This window comes from Cylas formicarius, unplaced genomic scaffold (genome assembly GCF_029955315.1).
Source record: "Cylas formicarius isolate icCylForm1 unplaced genomic scaffold, icCylForm1.1 PGA_scaffold_10__41_contigs__length_53128322, whole genome shotgun sequence".
Classification (NCBI taxonomy): Eukaryota; Metazoa; Arthropoda; class Insecta; order Coleoptera; family Brentidae; genus Cylas; species Cylas formicarius.
Window position 1 is genome coordinate 9,595,325 of NW_026844214.1, and position 18,605 is coordinate 9,613,929.

At 32.0% G+C, this 18,605-nt stretch overlaps 5 protein-coding genes across 8 annotated transcripts; 2 read left to right on the forward strand and 3 right to left on the reverse strand.

Annotated features, from left to right (window-relative positions):
- The first annotated feature begins 638 nt into the window (after positions 1 to 638).
- On the forward strand, positions 639 to 2,800 carry LOC132704371 (uncharacterized). The gene is made up of 4 exons (XM_060674338.1): positions 639 to 874; positions 930 to 1,106; positions 1,736 to 1,837; positions 1,903 to 2,800. The coding sequence occupies exons 1-4, from the start codon at positions 722 to 724 to the stop codon at positions 2,044 to 2,046; spliced, it is 576 nt and encodes a 191-aa protein (XP_060530321.1). The 5' UTR covers positions 639 to 721; the 3' UTR covers positions 2,047 to 2,800.
- A 196-nt stretch (positions 2,801 to 2,996) lies between these two features.
- LOC132697507 (THAP domain-containing protein 1-like) lies at positions 2,997 to 4,966 on the reverse strand. 2 transcript variants are annotated; one of them, XR_009618163.1, is made up of 3 exons: positions 4,543 to 4,620; positions 4,262 to 4,495; positions 2,997 to 3,458 (listed from the first exon to the last, which is right to left on the reverse strand). XR_009618163.1 is itself a non-coding variant. In XM_060663106.1 (3 exons), the coding sequence occupies exons 1-3, from the start codon at positions 4,861 to 4,863 to the stop codon at positions 3,268 to 3,270; spliced, it is 447 nt and encodes a 148-aa protein (XP_060519089.1). In that variant the 5' UTR covers positions 4,864 to 4,966; the 3' UTR covers positions 2,997 to 3,267. The 2 variants fall into 2 exon arrangements, 1 of the variants encoding a protein (XP_060519089.1); XM_060663106.1 differs by lacking the exon at positions 4,543 to 4,620 and adding an exon at positions 4,842 to 4,966.
- On the forward strand, positions 4,664 to 7,999 carry LOC132697478 (DNA polymerase iota). Of its 2 annotated transcripts, XM_060663056.1 has the most exons (3): positions 4,664 to 4,763; positions 4,817 to 6,238; positions 6,321 to 7,999. In XM_060663056.1, exons 2-3 carry the CDS (start codon positions 4,817 to 4,819, stop codon positions 6,402 to 6,404), a joined length of 1,506 nt encoding a protein of 501 aa, XP_060519039.1. In that variant the 5' UTR covers positions 4,664 to 4,763; the 3' UTR covers positions 6,405 to 7,999. The 2 variants fall into 2 exon arrangements, with proteins under 2 accessions (XP_060519039.1, XP_060519030.1); XM_060663047.1 differs by having other exon boundaries at positions 4,666 to 4,763; positions 4,817 to 7,999.
- Positions 8,000 to 8,499: 500 nt separating this feature from the next.
- LOC132697495 (protein mono-ADP-ribosyltransferase PARP12-like) lies at positions 8,500 to 13,499 on the reverse strand. Of its 2 annotated transcripts, none has more exons than XM_060663083.1 (2): positions 13,363 to 13,499; positions 8,500 to 10,700 (listed from the first exon to the last, which is right to left on the reverse strand). In XM_060663083.1, the coding sequence occupies exon 2, from the start codon at positions 10,686 to 10,688 to the stop codon at positions 9,972 to 9,974; it is 717 nt and encodes a 238-aa protein (XP_060519066.1). In that variant the 5' UTR covers positions 10,689 to 10,700; positions 13,363 to 13,499; the 3' UTR covers positions 8,500 to 9,971. The 2 variants fall into 2 exon arrangements, with proteins under 2 accessions (XP_060519066.1, XP_060519075.1); XM_060663092.1 differs by lacking the exon at positions 13,363 to 13,499 and adding an exon at positions 11,806 to 11,947 and having other exon boundaries at positions 8,501 to 10,700.
- A 124-nt stretch (positions 13,500 to 13,623) lies between these two features.
- On the reverse strand, positions 13,624 to 18,529 carry LOC132697491 (KICSTOR complex protein kaptin-like). The gene is made up of 8 exons (XM_060663069.1): positions 18,255 to 18,529; positions 18,103 to 18,185; positions 17,857 to 18,042; positions 17,461 to 17,627; positions 17,146 to 17,409; positions 16,958 to 17,093; positions 16,194 to 16,355; positions 13,624 to 13,790 (listed from the first exon to the last, which is right to left on the reverse strand). Exons 1-8 carry the CDS (start codon positions 18,457 to 18,459, stop codon positions 13,698 to 13,700), a joined length of 1,296 nt encoding a protein of 431 aa, XP_060519052.1. The 5' UTR covers positions 18,460 to 18,529; the 3' UTR covers positions 13,624 to 13,697.
- Between the last annotated feature and the right edge of the window lie 76 nt (positions 18,530 to 18,605).

The following is an 18,605-nucleotide window of genomic DNA, read 5'->3' on the forward strand; positions in this document are numbered from 1 at the left end:
GGTGATATATCAAAAACTGACAAATAAATATTGAAATCTCAATATGTATAAATAGCAATAAAAATACCGTAATAAACTGCTATGAAGCTTGCGAGTTCTAGTTAATGTTATTTTGCATGGGCGTTATGGTCACTTAAAACAACGAAGTAACTATCAACTTTCAGTATATCTCAGGCTTACGGGTACTTTGTATATGTACTTATCCTTATATATATTAAATTATATATATTTGTACCGCTCTTCTCCAAAAACAGTTTTTCGAATATCATAATTCGGCTCCAATTATTAAATCTTGAAACTCCTTTCGCTTGAGAATAATTGCTCTACTTCAGTCGCGCTAATGAGAAAATAAAAAAAGTGATAAATGCAGAATAACAAAATGTCAAATTTAACTAAGTAAGCCAGTTTCAATAGTTGGGCTACTCTGATTATGACTTTAGAGAACTGGTAAGGATATGCGAAGGTTAGTAACTATTTTATTTAAAGAAACTAATGAAATTAAAATGAGAACTCCCAATTATACCCGTGTTCGTTCGTTTTGACATCATTTTTTGCCGATAAAATCAGTTGTAATAAATCACTGTAAGAAAGTCGACTGATAAAATTGTCTAATAAATCAGCTCTCGATATGTTATTGGCTTATCTGGATTTACTATTGTCTTAACTTAAGAATAGTGAATAACGTTAAGCTAATATTAGTTTATTCTCTCAGCAGTTTACAATGGTCGATAAAATTATAGACAGAAGAAAATCTCAATTATTTTTGCATAACATATCCCCAGTTACAAATAGTTATGATGAACTGGTCAAGGAAAACTTGACTTGCGGCAAATTTCCCACAACGAAGACCGGCATAATCAAGATGCTTGGGCTTGTAAGTGGCTAAACCGTTTATTTGAAATTAAATAACGTATTTTTCTGTGTTTTAGAGTTTTCTAGTTGGCGGCTTTATTTCTTACATATTCAGTTCAGAACCTTGTCAAGATGAATTTTATTCATACTTTTTTTTCATTAGTACCGGTGTTATCACATTAGGAGAATTTACTTTATTTTTGATCTTCTCTTTTGGTTTAACCGTAAAGCATCCCGCAAAATGGATAGCTCTGGTATGTATGGAAACATATTTAAATTTTGGGTTGGAATCTTTAGTTATCCCCCAATGACATTATATCTAAAGGAAACCCAACAAGCGCGCAGGGGCAAATTGCTCCATTTCAAATTTATTAAGCTATAACAGTAAGTTGTTGATACAGCTTTCCATTGAAATACGCTTATATGAACTTTCTTTTATTTATGGGTTTTTAATTAATTTACACTTCTTGATTTGGTATTTTTGGTTGAAAATCCTACACCGTATTTCGTTTTTATAATTAGGCAAACTACGATTAGCAAAAAAAGAGTTATTACCAAATATACTAAGTATATGTTAGATTTTTCGAAATAAACTATATTTTATCCAGGATGGTTTTAAAATCGTCATAAACACAACGCGAATTTATTTACTAACCAAAACTACGAGATTATAAGCAAAAATAATTTTCCCCAGCCAAATATCCCTAATCTAAAATTTAAATTCTCAGACATAGCACATTCTAAATTAAATACTCAACTTCTTATTCATTCGAATTTCTAGTCATTTTTTGAATAAATGTGCCCTTGCCAGGTAAATTCGAAGATAAATTTGTAGAATTCACTCTCGTTTAATTTTAATTTTCAAATTTAATCATTATTTTAGGACATTGTATTCGATCTGCTAGCATCGCTGTTTGCCATTGCGGCGTCGAGCCTTTCAATGAAGCTGTGTTCCACTAATGATATTGTCAATAAAATGACTGGGGTGGGTAAATAAACACCATAATATGACTACCTACTGCACTAAATTGTTCTTTTTCCGTTTTGCAGACTTTGAGCATAATTGGCAGTGCAACTTTGTTTTTCAGTTGCGCCGCTCTTTTTTTAATGTATCGTTACGTAACATATGAAGATGAAAATGAATTGCCGCAACCAAGACCCTTGAAAGATGCCCGAAAATCCATATTTGCTTAATGGAATCATCTGCTGTTAATTGTTTTTCCGGTAAAAAAATCCAAACCTGCTACTACAAGCAGCTGCAAAAAATATGATAATATACCTAATGTTTAATGGATAGGGACTTCTGAAAGCACTTTGCATAAGCATTGGCGATCGAGATTTTCGAGATAACAGAGATCTTCATGGTAAATGACCTATTTCACTGGCATAATTATAATTTTTCAAAAGATTGGTCCCGTACAAATAAATCAACATCGTGCTAATCAAATTTTCTCCTATTAAACTCTGTTGCCTATTGCCTCTGTTGTAATCATATAGAAGTCACTTTAGTGGTACGAGCGTTAGGTGATGCGGATGTGTCCACCAGAGCTTGATTTGGTATCAACGAAGCAGATTTTGGTTAATAGGATTCTTAATTATTTGCGATTTTCGCAAGTTTATGGAAGGTCTGCAACTCAATTAATAAAAAAATCACAAAGATCTTAATTTTTTACATTTGTTTATCCACTATAGGAATTTCGACCTGTAAATATCACCCCCTGGTTGGTGCATATAAAGGCACTTTATTATTATTATCTTCATTTTTACAAGGCAAATTTCAAATGACCAATGGTCAGTAAGCTTTCTTGGATTTTGTTAAAAATATTCGAATATTTTTATTTTTCAATAATTTCTATATATGAAAGCATTACTACCGCATTTTAAATTGGACTGATATAGTTTGACAAATTTCTACTGTGATTTTTTCTACATTTTTTATTGAACTCACAATGACTACCACTGCATTATTCTGTCTTGTCTTTTAAAAAATGAATGATTATTTAATGTGTTTGTTACTAAGACATAAGTTGTAAATAAATATCATTTTTCATAAAGTTTTTCTTTTTGATTGAAATCCCAGAAAGCAAAAATTCAAACTTTGTACATTAATTTTATCTTTACCGCAAACAATAAAATATCTCAACATTCCAACTTTTATTTTATAATTTTATAATACTACAAATTACATTACTTACATTTACACACACGTTTTGTAATACCTTTTTTTGTCTCTTTATTTTGACGCTGAGTTCTTAATAAAGTAAAAACTTTTTGAGACTTACCTTTTTTAAAATAACCCAATTGATTGTTTAATTCCTTTATCTTCTTAATTTGGACATTGCTTTTTATGTCACGATACTTATTTAAAAGTTTTCGATATTTTAATTCATAGTCATCAGTTTGCACTTGACGTTCTCATGGGTCTCCAATGTACCTTGACTTTTCGATAACATTAATATTCATTTCCATATTGATGTCAGATTTGCACAAATCTAGTTCATTATTCCCTCTTTTGTTTTCATAAGTACAAATTTTTAAACCTAGTGGTTTAGGAGAGTAACAAGTAGGAACAGCAGTTTTTTTCAAAATTTTTCTTACTGGTAAACCTGGAAAAACTTTTGGGTAATCACCACCTTCACAGAAATGCGAACTATTTTCCTTACATAAAATTAAAAGTTTGGTTATATAGATACCGAAAAATACTTTTTTTTCTATATGTAAACCAAATTCTAAAATTGATCATTATGTACGGAAAAACAGAAAGTTTACTTTTTTCAATGGATCATATGGATCAGATAGATTTGTTTTTAGATTTTTTTGTAAAATTCTAAGCAAAAAAAAAATAACAAGTGTCCAAATCAAATCATTATTGTCAATCATTTGTCAAACACTTTGTTATCCTGAGGCTTTTTGATTTGTAATAGTTTATTATTAAAATATAAAAATATACATTTTAAATTCAAATATTTCATAAATGTAAACACTACATGTTACATGAATTTCGATTAGAATTTTACGAAGAATCGAAAAACAAATTCATATATGGTCCATTCAAAAAAATATAATTTTTGTTTTTCATGAATACAAACAAGGTTTGAATAATATTTTATTTCTCTCTTATTAAAATGACTTTCATACTAGTACAGGTTGCCCCAGTAAAAAGTACCAATGTTGTACACGTCTCAATAAAACCCTCTTTATATTTTTAAAAAGTGGTAAGTTAAAACTATGTCATTCCATTAAAATGAATTTAGTTATAGTACAGAAGTATATGTATATAGTGCACATGGTTTGGCAACTTATTTTTTTGTGGATTGCCTTATGCATCTTCTGTAAAGCTCATTAAAAAAATCGTCACACAAATCCTTATAATAACATGTTATTTACCCCTTTGGGTGTATTAGCTTACCCAGTAACTCATTCTTCAAGTCTCTCTCATAATCATCTTCAGTAAAGTGCACAGAACAAATATAGCTGCTATTAATGTTGTATATCTTATCTCTGTTGCAACAGGTAATCCAAACCTTTCTGACTGTTTCCATGCCTATACCCTTTGGGAATCGGTGAAATACAAGGTCTTCACCACTCCTTTTCTTTTTATGGTAGCTATTATTACAACCATAAACAGCACAACCCATTTGTACTAAAAATACAGATGGAATTTGCTAATAAAATTATATCTAGATTTACCAGTTAGAAATGAATATGATCATTAATCAGGCAATGATGTCAGACGTATTTGTTTTCAATCACAGAGCACTGGCATTAAATTTGAAAAAACTAGGTTAGCACCACAACATACAAGGCATGCTGTATTTTACTATCTGTGATTATATGCATTTCTTTAGTTGATCTCTGTTTTTGGTTTACAAAGTCGTCAAAGTCAAAAAATTAAAAAATAAGATAAAAAGGTAAATAAGGTACAAATCTAGCTTTTGATTTTAAAGGAATCCTTTTTTTGTAGATGAATAATGTGAATGACCACTTACGCACTATAATCCATGTTGACATAGATTGCTTTTATGCCCAAGTTGAAATGATTAAAAATCCATCTCTAATGAATCTACCTCTAGGAATACAACAAAAAAATATTGTAGTCACAAGTAACTATGTTGCAAGGCAATATGGTGTACAAAAGTGCATGAAAATTAGTGATGCAAGGAAAATATGTTCTGATCTAGTGTTGGTTAATGGAGAAGATCTTCACGATTATAGGCAGATGTCGTACAATGTTACAGCTTGTCTACGTAACTACTCAGATTTAGTTGAAAGGCTTGGATTGGATGAGAATTTCTTAGATATTACTCACTTAGTAAAAGAAAAATTGCATAGCAATGGTTCAATAAATTCATTTGGCAATGTTTTTGGTGACACAAGCATGTTATGTGATTGTGGCTGCACAGAGCGACTTAAGCTAGGATCTCAGATTGCACAGGAAATAAGAGATAGGTTAAGAAATGAATTAGGTTTAACCACTTGTGCTGGTATTGCACATAATAAACTAATTGCAAAAATTGCTTGTAGTAAAAATAAACCAAACAAACAAACAATTGTATTCCCTAATTGTGCATATGAGTTATTACTTAGCCTAGAGTCTGTTGCAAATATACCATGGCTTGGTCATGTCACCGCCCAACTATTAGCCCAACATAATATAACAAAAGTGGAAGAATTGCAAAATACCAGCATTGACTTATTAAAAACAATTCTTGGGTGTGATAGGGCCAAATTTGTACGAGATTTAAGTTTGGGCAATGATCTATCTCCTGTTAAAATAAGTGGAAAGCCGCAGAGTATTGGAATAGAAGATAGTTGCAAAGCAATTTCAATTGAGAAGGAAATAGAGGAAAAATTGAGACAGTTGTTGAATAGGCTATTAGTACTAGTCGCTGAAGATGGCCGAATACCAAAAACTCTTAAAATAACAGTGCGGAAATATGACAAACATAATTCTCATTTAAGTGGTAGAGAATCCAGGCAGTGCAACATTAGTACATCACTATTCAATAACTTAAAAATGACAGAAGTTAATAAAAATAAGCTCATAAGTATTATTATGATTCTCTTTAAAAAAATTGTTGATACAAAGAAGACATTTCACATTACTCTATTGGGATTATCATTTACCAAATTTGTTGAAAAACCTAATACCAATATTCTAAAAAAATTTTTGTCTAGAAACATTGAAGTTCAATCTGTTACAGATTTTGCAAACACTCGGGAAGAGTGTTGCACTCCTACAAAAGTAGCGTCAACTTCATATGTACTAGATAGTCCAGAATTTGAACTTGGACCAATTCCCAAACGAGGCAAGTTTCAAAAACTTGGTACCAAGAGAAATTTGACTAATGATTTGGATGATATTGAAGCACCATCAAAGCTAAAGGTAGCTGAATTGAGATTAAACTCGAGTGATAGTTTGCCTGATACAAATCATAATATTTCATGCCCTCCAAATGTTAATGAAGAGGTATTTAGAGAACTACCAAGAGAAGTTCAAGTGGAGTTATGGGAAAACTACCGCCAAACTAAAGATAGGGACAAACAATTAATTAGCCGTCTCGGTAAACGAACCAAGACTAACAGCATACTTCACTACATGATCCATAAATGACATTCCCATTTGCTGCTGGCATGTATTTTTTCAAATGTTTAAATATATATTTTTTTACCATCTCTATTTATTTCAAGAAAATATTTTTATAGGTGTATGTATAGAGGGTTATTTCATGGGTGAAGCTGGGTAAAAATATGCTTCGAACTTCTGCAAACTTGTCGAAAATTAAACAGGATTATTCCGATTCATTCCTTGGAACATACTCGCGTCCTATGTTTCAATGGAATGATTTTGGATTTTTTTGTCGCAACTATTTCACTCGCAAGTGCGCCGTTTCATGTTTACAGAAATTCTTGATTTTGTCATTTTAAGGTAGATTTTGAATCTATAAAAACTCTTCGTCACGTCTCTTTTTTAAAGATTTTCCCAATAAGTCTGTCATATAAAGATATAAAGATTTCTTGGAGGAATCGTATGCAAATATTTATAAACCATTTTTCTTAAATTTCCAAAATGTAAGCTTGCCGAGTAAACAAGCAAAAACTAATCAAATGACGAAAAACTAAATAAAAACATTTTTGTTAAGTATCTCCAATCTAATAATTAGAAACGCCGTTTTAAAAAAAAATCCTTGAAAATAAAAATTTATTCGAAGCTTACAGTGGATGGATTTCCGTTCACGTATGTTACGGGAGATCAATATTCAGCCGCACCTAGACCTACCCGTTCATACCGCGTTTGCTTTAAATTATACAGAATAATGTAAGAGGAGGTGGCTCCCCTTGCATATCATTTCATTTTTAGATTCTACGATTGTATTTCGCGCTTTTTCTATTGTTACCGTGTTCCCGAGTTCACAGAAGGCTTTGGCGTTTGACAAGAAGGAGTCTTCTGTCTTGATTGATTGATTATTGACTTTGAAAAAATATAGTTGGAAAGAAACTAAAGCGAAATGAAAATGATGTTTTACAAAGTTCATGTGTGAAACTTAATTTTCATTTTAAAGACCGTAAGAGATGGGTACAGGGACACTTGAATATATTGAGTTAGTTTAAAGCACAGCAATCTTAAGATTTCTTCAAGCATCAAGGAAATTATTTATAATTTAAGTATAGGGAAACCTGAACAAAATCTACTACTACAGGGAGTAACGTTTAAACTAAGCAAGATGTTGCCACATTTATATAGAAGCGGCCACACTGCACACTTGAAAATATGTTAGATCACCCTGTATAATTTGAAGTAAATCCGTTCGTCAGATACTTCTAATATGTTTCGCAGTGTGATTAAATGCGAACTATTGTTCACAGTGACCCTCTCTTTAATACCCATTTTTTTACAATGCCTGTAAATCATATATTGAGTAATTTTTATATATTTTGGGTCCGTAACCCTTCTGGTAAGATAATTTAGTGTGGGACGTCATTAATCCGAATTCGCGATAGTCCGAAATAATTTCGTTGCTCGATCATCCAAAATAGTATTGCGTCATACGTTGTAGGATTGGGTAGGTATACGTATAAGGAATCGAAGAAATTGCTGAATGTGAATTCTCATCAACAATACATCTGACCCAAGACGAGCAACCAAATTGTAATCACTGAAAAATACATATGAATATAATTTTAACGTTTTTTTCCAAGGACAAAGTTTCTACTTTTTACAAAACTTCTGGATTCCTCCTGCGTCGGTTTTTGCTAAGTCGAACTTGCTGACGTTCCTGAAACTGTTTTTCAGTCAAGCTCTGAAGAAGCCAATGGGATGATTGGCGAAACGTAAGACAAGTTCGACTCAGCAAAAAACGACACATGAGGAATCCAGAAGTTTTGTAAAAAGTATTACAGTAGCCTGTGGAAGTTTCTTTGAATGTACAAAATTTATTTTTGTTCTACGTGCAGTATTTAACTGACTTTTATTCTGGGCCCGTCAAATATGGTTTGTTAAAAAGTTTCTGGCTCAATATGCATCCATGCGTTTCATTAGTGGGTAATTATTTTCACTTTTTACAAAACTTCTGGATTCCTCCTGCGTCGGTTTTTGCTAAGTCGAACTTGCTGACGTTCCTGAAACTGTTTTTCAGTCAAGCTCTGAAGAAGCCAATGGGATGATTGGCGAAACGTAAGACAAGTTCGACTCAGCAAAAAACGACACATGAGGAATCCAGAAGTTTTGTAAAAAGTATTACAGTAGCCTGTGGAAGTTTCTTTGAATGTACAAAATTTATTTTTGTTCTACGTGCAGTATTTAACTGACTTTTATTCTGGGCCCGTCAAATATGGTTTGTTAAAAAGTTTCTGGCTCAATATGCATCCATGCGTTTCATTAGTGGGTAATTATTTTCATTTTGGAAAACACGTTAAGAATAAAAATGTAACTATACTTACCTAACATTATCCAAAATCTGAATTATAATTAAATAAATTTTGATAATCACTAATGAATCTGTAATTAGAATTTTTCCTTGTTTAGCATTATCGGTTTTAAACTTATAATAAAAAATTAAAAAATCTAAGATGTTACTGAAGAAGAACTACCTAGTATTTTGCAAAAGCATAGAAAAAAATTAAAAGTAAAGAAAAAATATTTCTTGGAAATATCGGGGCGTCAAAAAATTTGTGGAGCTAGTGTGATTCCCGTTATTATTTACAAACTACTTTTAAAATATGCAGACCATAAATCCGTTTTTTTTAGATGTTATGTCTAAGGCAAGGCGCACACATTGAGACGCATGCGACGAAACCCACCCACGTTTTTGTATTACATATATATTTATAAATATTTTTAAAATTTATAAATATATAAATTTATAGCAATGTGCGCACGCATCTTAAGTTGCTCGAATATATATACAGGGTGTTCGAAAAATAGACGGAGATATTTTAGGGGCGATTCCTTATTAAAAAATATAATATATTTTATATATTTATTTATATTTTATAAACATATATTCACTCGATTTTGTTGAAATTTGACAGTGTTAGTTGGTGTATTAAGAGGGTAATTTAGCCCTAATGTATTAAAATTATTAAGTCTAGTGGCCGGTGCTAGGGGCATTTTTGGGATTATTGGCGTCGCATGCGTTATAGATTTATGAAAGAAATGCGCTGAGGTGGAAGACCCTGTAAATGTTTATAATATGTCCAGATTTTCTTAAAGATGGCATTAAAGTTCTTTAAAGCACAATAAAGACTTTTCATCTGTGCGAAATAGTTTGTTGCCTTGTAACATGTGAACTTGAAGCCTAAATATCTAATAAAACAACAAAACTTCTTCGAGGGACAATTTGATACAAATTCAAATGGATTTCAATGGTTTTTTGTCAACTTATTTTTTTTAAAAAACAAGGCAAGTAACAAGTTAATATCGAATTGTTAATAAGGCATTTAACACCACTTGAGCTTGTATTCAAGTTATATCCCGTTATCAGTAAAACAAACTATATTCATACATAGACTATCAAAATATAAATAAAACAAACAGTCAAAACATTAACTCAAATTATGTTAGAAAAACGAGCACTTAAGAATAATAAAAATACCCTGTAAAATATTACATAACACATTTAACGTTTTCGATTATATTTGCGGACATGAAGAACGTACTTCGGATAAAATTCACCGTCGCAAAATTTAACATAAATTCCGTTGCACGCAGTGACGGTGTCGCATCCGTACGGCGGAACGAGAAGATTCTCTTTTCCTTCTCCAAACGCTTTACACAAAACTTCTGCCAGAATTAAAACCTTATCAGCGGAGTTCTTATCGCAGAAATTCAGAGCAAACTTTGGTTTCGATGTAAAATTTACACCTTTGCCGTATCTGTGCCCAGTATCTTTTCCGCTGTATCTCCAATTAAAATTATGTAGACAAATATTATCTACATATTTCTGTTTCGTACCGTGAAATAGTTGCAGTGGGGTTACATTGTTGCACCAGAAAGACCTTTTCAGATCAAACGAAAGTTTTAAAAACGGATTGCAAACTTTTTTTATTTCCGATACATACAGCGAAGGAGGTAATTTATTCAATATTTTATTAAATTCTATTGTACCAACCTCAACAGCCACGAACTCCATCGCTTTCGTGCAATCTTGCATTACAGACCATAATTCGATATTCAAAACGCTTGGATTAAATCGAATCGAGAGGGGCCGAGGAAGTTCCCTTTTCTTGTGATAGTTAGTTTTCCGTTTTACTAATTTGTTGGCTTGCGGTTTTGCGACCTTCAGTCTCGAAAACTCTCTTATTAAACCATCGACAGGATCAGCTGGGTAATACATATTTTCCGTGATCTATAAACCAGAATATGATAAAGTTTTGAAGGAACATAAAAAAGACTAAACTAACGCCTTATTACGACTTTTCGCACCACACTTGCGGCAATTCATTTTAGTAAAGTGGTGGAAGAAAGGTTTATATTTACGAAATACATATCTGCAAAAATAAAAAAGATATTTGGACCAGTATTTCAATGTATTAAGCTTTGTGTTCTACTCTATCGTTACATTTTTGTAGAAGTCCCTTAAATGGTATATTTTTTATTACACCGGGTGATTAACGAAAGCCCGAATTTTTTTTTAAAAAATGGACCAAGTTGACAATTTTTTTACAAATAAGCTCTTCCTAATTCCAAAAATTTGAAAACGGCTCACGGGGTCTATTAATAAATTATCATTATTGTGTCCGTCTGCTAAGCAAAGAAAACAAAGAAAAAATACAAACCATCAAAATGAAACGAAGATCTTAAGCTGTTAAAATTACTCCCGTTTAGCTTACTTCACTAACACTTTCAGGGTGTTTGAATGAATTTTATATGGTGGACATATGATACGAGATTTTTAAGCAGTGATAGAAAATTTTCAAATCGTTGGTTATATGCACAGTAATATCAAATAAAATTCGGTACAGTGATTTAGTCAGTTTGACATAAATAAAATCAACAGCATGTAAAATGTTTTTAAAGTCTATACTAACTGAAAGTATTCTGCGGTTTCATTCTCCGAAATTTCCAAAAATAAAATAATATATACCGAGTGTTCCATTTAAAAATAAATTTGGTGTTGTGAGAGATTTATGAGATATCCTGTATATTGGTAACTATTTTTATTGCATGCATTACTTTCATATAAATAACTTTTATATATTTTTTTTCGATATGGAGATATAAATGAATTCCGCAGTAATGAGTTACAATGTCAAAATTTTTAACACCATAAAGTATATGATGCGAACAATTTCATGGTTCTGATATAAAAATACGTCTAATGAATTATCAACTCATATATTTTATAAACTTGTTTAACACTTATGACTGTTTATTAAAGTTGAATATTTTAATTAATACTTATTTAGCATTTACTTAGGCAATCTGATTTTTAAAAGGGTTCATTAACTTACGTCGGAGTAGGCGTGTGTATTTCTTGCCCAAAAAGAATCTTTATTTATTGTGAGCTCTCATCACTGTTAAAACAAATTATGTTACATCAAAACAGCATATTACATGTACTTTTTTTAAACAACCTTGAAGGCAATTACTAACCAGACCGTATTCGCTCTAAAGCTGATTACACACTGTAAAAGCGTTCGCGAAGATGTATTTGAAGAGTTGAAAAATGTTTTACTGAGCTGATCAAGAAAGTAAACGTAGGGAAATAGAATATCAATATATATATATATATATATATATATATATATATATATATATATATATATATATATATATATATATATATATATATATATATATGTCATCAAAATTTGTTCATATAATGAAAATTACTTATTTCCATCACAAAATTTTTTATGTTTTATATTCTGAAAAACACTTAGAATTCAGAGCAAACATCAGTTTTAATGTAACTGATTTCAACTATTTTAAAAACCGAAAAATGGAAATGATGCATCTCTCTCTCTCTATATTCAAAAGTGCAATCCTTATTTATGTAAATGATTTCGGTTAAACGAAGGTTGAGCCTCTGGTTGTTTAGGCAAATCCCCCGTTTCAAGAGCGCAAACAATAATCATTATTAAAAACTGAACAAGTACTACAACGGAGCATGCATGACGTAGGTATCCATATGACTGTCTTCCGCTAAACGGTGCCCGCAAAAACCCATTGTATATGCTCGACCTTACCTGATTCATACATGCGGTATACTATTCAATGCCACTGCCGTAGCAATTATTTCAGAATTTCTTTTATTGTTCTTTGCGTTGTGCATAAATATTACCCTTTCCTCCCAATACGATAGAGTAAATAGTTTACCAGTTATTTATTGTGTTAAGTAAAGATAAAAAAGTGAAACAGTTATGTTACCAAGATGAGGCTAAAATTTATTAACTCTCTTCAAGAATTTACAGGAGTCAAGTCATTATTCTTTTCATTATATTCTATTTGATATCCTTTTTTCATATTAACATATTTTAATTTGAAGTTTATGTAAACGCACCATTTAAAGCATCGCAATATATGGAAAGTGTCGGAGGTATATATAAACTCTATGCCATGTGACAATTTAATAAATAATGACACTCTCTTTATCGCTATAATTACGAATATTTTATTTGTTTTACTTTCCTTGTTTATCTTTCGTGTGTGAATGAAGGAATTCCTTCAGTTGGGGATTATTTTCGATCGTAGGAAAATAAATAAAAACAGGAGTTTGGCAACACTGTGCAGCTGTGTACTACATATGCAAATTGCACTACTATCAGGAAAACTTATAGATTCCTTTTATGACAAAACCGATCGCGATTAAATTATAGACAACATTGACAAGACTTTTATTACTGGTATTTCACAATGACTTGAAAGTGAACATCATGATCATTTACTTGGTTGTCCGCTTACCAATCATCATATATCAACATTAAGTCTTGAATTTTATTAATGCAGAATGTGAAATATTTGTTCACGAACATTATTTATTCGGCGTAAAAGGCATTGGTCCTTACCTCTTTTTAACTTCGCTACCCAGCAAATTGATTTTAAATCAAAATTAAGAAAATTGAAACTAGTTCGTGGGGAAACACTATCTTCGTATGTGAGCAATGTTGCGAATAAAAGAAACAAGCCATAGATTAAAACCTCGTTAAATGTTGAGACCATAGATGTATGACTCAAAACGAAGTTAATCTAAAGTGCGCTGTAAGTTTCATGATTACATTTTTCAAAATTCAGCGATAATGAAAAAATAAAAATAATTGTTTATTTTCAAAAAATATATCTTCCATTTTTTTAATATGTACAGTAGGTATATATAAATTCTCTTAAGTTAGATTTTACATTTTTAAATTGCACTTTCTCTAGTGTTACTTATTGTCGGAATACACACGCTGTCAATTTTCTTGTTTAGTTGCTCATTGATGTAGTGATGGTCATACTGAAAATAAATAGATGATAAAAGAAAAAAAAACATAAACTTACTTACGAAATAAAAAAATAATTTTTAAATTAGAAAAATAGCGAGTTTCTTGGATTTTTTTTTGTGCAACTTCGCTTAATTGGTTCCGACAACTGTGACAATTTTACATTCAGCAGACAAATTCTAAAAAAACCTGAAAGCATTTATGTATCGAAATATAAAGTCAACTTAAAAAGTTGTGAAAGTTGACCAATCTGATATGATAAACCTTTAATTTTATATGGACTAAGCCTTCAGTGGTGGTCTAGATATTTTACTTTTGTCTAGCATTAGAAATTCAAGATTTAAGGTTTCATTGTGTGTGACTGATGTTCCGATCTTCTGCTGCGACCTGATGATAAATTTGCAGCACACTTCCAAGTACTTACTCCCCCACTGGACTGAGTGAGGACTTCTACTAAATCCTCTATTCTGTGAGAGATTAAAATTTATTCAGATCTTCAAGTCGGAGGATTTCGGCCCTAAGTTTTGCGTGCCTAATGCTTCCCAGTACTCTGTACTCTGCGGTTTAATCATTTTCCAAGCACAACCGGCATTCGTCATTATAGGCGGACCCGATCTTGCGCGTATTTGAGGCTGTACTGTCCGGTTCACGCCTAAGAGAATTTTCAGATTTGGTCTGTTCATTGCTAATAGGGTATCAGTTATGTCTCTTCAGAGGACATTCTATCACTGTCTTTGAATGGGCCAACCCTGGCAATTAGAGTCAATATGGGATGGTTTTAACTCCTTCAGTGCCGCCTTAATGTCCGAAAATGCGTTCACTTTTTTTCCGCAAATGTTGCTTCCATTCCAACATCCTCGCCCAGATCTAAATCACATGCACTATACTTTCTCTTTGAATATGCTGGAATATGTGCCAAGATTCCGTCCAATGATTCCTTAGGCCCTACGAGGTTGTTTTTACACTAAGCCCACTCTTCCATGCTTGGGGCTTTTAGTTCATAGAGGTCTGTTATTGATGTCTTAGCCCCTGTAGAATGCCCATTGTAGTGTCCCAATCGTTTTGAGTTATATTTAGTGATACGGCAAATAGGTGGCGCTAGTGTGCAGCTCACTGCTTGAAGCCAGGACAGTTGTCCCATTCTTAACTGTCATGCAAATTTGAAAGGAAACTTTGACCGGCTTGGAAGAATGTGTATTAGGTTGTTTCTCTGTTTTCAAATAAAGTAACGTTCTGCAGAACCAGTGCCTCAAGATTAATACATTCCGCTTTGAAGTAGCTGGCACACACATTGTAGGCATTGTGCTGAAGGCATCAGTAATCTCCATACAGGCTTCCCTTCAGACTAGAGAACCATAACCGATCATAAGAATTATGATCATCCCATTGATTTTTCTGTAGGGCTAGTCCCAGATATTTCACCTCAGTTGAGAAGTTTATAGTTTTACCCAGTCTGGAAGGAGGCACCAAATTGTCCAGTTTTCTTCTGCAGGTGAATGGTACAACTATCATTTTCAATTGGTTTATGGTCATGTTTGCTTGAATGATAGCAGATACACTGTTCTTGATTCAGCGTTGTTGGTTCTGCAAGTAGGTTTGCATTTGATATTGCTAATTGCTAATTTGTACCAGCCCAGAAAGTAATAGAGCCAAATTTTCTTGTTTTGTTTGACATTTTGTGTCACGCGTATGTCAACGTGTAAAAGTTGTGGGTGCGTCCATTGTGAATAAATTGTCAGCTGATTGAAAACACTATACAGTCCACTATTTCCTACCCCTCTTTTCACTTTTACCTTGTATTATGAACTACTTACTCCCACAGTGAGAGGATAGCCAGCCGATCCCTCAGGCTTTTGTAGCCTCATAGAATGATTCTGGTAGTGCATTATTATGTCTTGGAATACAAAAACTGGCTTATTCTCTCAACCAGGTTATTAAGTGCTAGCTCTGTTGATTTTGTGGGCATGAAGGAGATTCCTTAGAAGAAGATGTTTTTACAGACTTTTCAGCAGAAATGAGGTAAGCCTGATAGGTGGTACGATTTTAGGTCTGGACTTTGCCAACTCAATTTTGGTATATAAATTATCTTTGTAGCTGATCTGCCTGTTAGAATGTGAATCCATACTAGCAGTATTGTCTCATTTATTTTGTGACAAACCTGCATAAATGTTGTCAACCATGGTCAACTTAAAGGGTTCGAATGAAATTATTCCCCATTTAGCTTAGTAATAGTTTTTTCTCAGTTTCCACTCAGTTAGTGTGGGCCTTTGGCCTGGCACACCAACAGAATGTAGGACAAGAGGCCCTAGAAAGTGGTTTCTTGCTAGAAGCTCAAAGGTCCTAGAGTCAGTGTAGTAACCATCAGGTCAGTGAGTGAGTGTGAGTTTTGAACTCGCATTGGGCAAATTAAAACTTACTTGTAGAACATGTATCCCTTTAACAGAAAACACTACCAGATCTTTTACACCGTCTCCTGTAAGGTCAATATATTTAATACACAGCACTGGTGCTGCTATCAGTTTCAGTTCTTCCAAAAACCAATTTTTGGCTCCTTTGTCATACTTGATTAACATAATTTCCTTAAAAGATCATTATTAACATAGACAATAATTTCTGCATTTTTTACACCTATTTATCTCAGAAAATATAGGGGATGAAGAGAAATGATAAATACAAAAGTGTAAGCTTGTTTACTTATTTAGTTTGATAGTTTTTCACAGAAAAATTTCCACAACATAATAATTCCGAGCCCTAAATTAAAATAATTTGGACTAATTAGTGGAGTTACAAAGGGCATTAATAAAATGTTTGGCCTACTAAATTAAAAGTTATATATGTTCAAAAAGAGTTTTTTCGGACCATTTTAAAAATATAAATATTCAGTATAGGGGCCATACGAAAAGAAAAATTGATTACAGCGAGGCACAACATATGAAGGCTAACATTTTTTATTATTTTTAGATTTACTGTCATGTTGTGCTTTTTACACTGAATATCTTGAATGAGACCAATAAAAAATATGTTAATGAAAGAATATAGTATTGTTGAGCATCAACTCTCAACTTTTCTGTCATTTAAAAAGTGGTAAACTAAACAAAGGAAATAAATTTCTGCTTCATCACCTACATTTATTTAGATAAAATAGTGACCCAATTTAAAGACCACTCTATACAACTCCTACCTCAGAACTATTTCCTAACAAAATTTCTTTTTCATCATCAAAATCAATGTCTGCCACAACACAGCTTGTCAAAATTGTGCTATTGTCATGCCTAGGTAGAGTAGCATAATCACTGAGTCCATAAGTCAGCACATCTCTAAAAATTTTATAAGTAAATATGAAATCCCAAACTTGGTAGTCTTTTTTACCGAAAAATAACAGCAGGGAGAATTGAGTTGATTACTATCATATTGAGGATAGGCTGCGAGTTTCCTGCACTCTCACTGGAATTATTGACTCCAATTATTTTTTGGATTTTGTATTTGCTTTTTATTTTATCTTCTCTGTATAAATAAACATTAGATATGTAGTTTCCAAATCTGACGGAAAAGTTGTACACTATTTTATTTGTCTTGGTATTAATTTTCATTAATTTTACATATCCACACTCACAACCAAATGCAGTAACTCTCCTAAATAATGGTTAGTCAATTATTTTATTAAATAATGTGAATGATACATACTCTTCAAAATTATTAATGAACTGTATATCAATCCATACAACTGGGCTTGCTGTTTTTCCAAACTCTGGGAAGTATTCTTTAGCGTCTATTTCTCTATATACATGATCTGTGGTATTTTCTTGAAAAATGTGTACCTGGTTATCACTGCCTGATAAAACAAACACTATCTAGAATATTAAAAAATATCTTAGATCAATGTTCATTAAGAGCAAGAATAGTAAATAATTTCTAATTAGGAGGCCTTAAATATTCTTGGAACTAAAAAATGCATTTCAACATGAATATTTTGTTTTAGGCGATTATAGAAAGATAGTTTACACAATTAAAAAACAACAACCTGACTTGCGCTCAAGCACTCAAACTCAAATTGATATTCCTAGAATTACAAACTAATACCTCTTTGCCGAGAATACTACAATCATTCCAGGTTATTAAGTGTGTATGCAAAAGTTTATAAGGAATGAAATTTAACTCAACATTTAGGCAGTTTTGGGCAATATTTTCAATGTCAAAATCTTCATTTTCTTCTAATTGGCAGTAGATATTGAGGAATGTTTCTAAAGTGTCTGAATCACTACTGTTCTAAAAATGCATTAAAAATATAAATAACTTTTTAGATTAATATATTTTTCGAGAACATACTTTTATTATAGTGATTCCAATTACTAGTTCATTATTAGTTGTAGACTTATTAAATGCATCAATAGAAATTATTTCAGCACCACCTAAAATTGTTATTAAAAATAAATTCGATTATATTTTTCAACTTAAAAAAAATATAAACAAGGACTTGCTTGGGATATATGTAAAAGATACTTCTTTTGTGGTTGATACTAGGAATCCAGATGAAGATTCCAAATATTCTATACAAAAAATTTCCCTTTTTAGAGAAGCGGCTAAAAGTATAGGAGTTCCATTAGCTAATTTTAAGTCAGTAACTGTGTATATATTTCCTTGAGATGGAATATGAAAATAATGAGCATCTTTAAAATGCTCCATAAAAGCAAAACTTTTTAAATCTTAATTTTGAAGGTTAAGTATGAATTATATGTATCTATATGTTAATCCTATTTCCAATTCCAATCAGATAAACCAAGGTATAAATTTACCGCATTTTCTTCTTCTTTCAAAATGTGAGAAAAGGT